This window comes from Eurypyga helias, unplaced genomic scaffold, assembly GCF_000690775.1.
Source record: "Eurypyga helias isolate BGI_N326 unplaced genomic scaffold, ASM69077v1 scaffold35139, whole genome shotgun sequence".
NCBI lineage: Eukaryota > Metazoa > Chordata > Aves > Eurypygiformes > Eurypygidae > Eurypyga > Eurypyga helias.
The window spans coordinates 5,196-5,441 of NW_010272011.1; the positions used below are offsets into that span (position 1 = coordinate 5,196).

A 246-nucleotide genomic window follows, 5' to 3' on the forward strand; every position below is an offset into this window, starting at 1 on the left:
GCCGAGTTGGCCAACAGCTCCTTGAGGATGTTGATGGGGGAGACGGTGAGTTCCCAGTTGGTGATACCAAAGTCTCTCAGGTGGGCCCTGGCGTGGCTGGAGAGACCCGCCCGCGTGTCGAATCCGGCCCCGCAGAATTCGCATCGCATCAGGCTGAAGGTACTCGGGTCGAAGTTCGCAACTGCGGGAAGAAGGAGAGAGGGTCAGCGCCGCCGCGAAAAGCCCGGGATCCCCACACCCCGCCGG

General features: G+C 63.8%; 1 protein-coding gene across 1 annotated transcript in view; it reads right to left on the reverse strand.

Moving 5' to 3' along the window:
• Nucleotides 1–2: 2 nt before the first annotated feature.
• Nucleotides 3–246, reverse strand: part of LOC104515144 (protein Wiz-like) — a gene marked incomplete at its 3' end in the record, with an annotated part of 5,741 nt that continues 5,497 nt past the window's right edge. The window contains exon 4 of the mRNA XM_010159005.1: nt 3–181. Within this exon, the coding sequence (XP_010157307.1) occupies nt 3–181 (179 nt within the window). The remainder of the gene's footprint in view (nt 182–246) is intronic.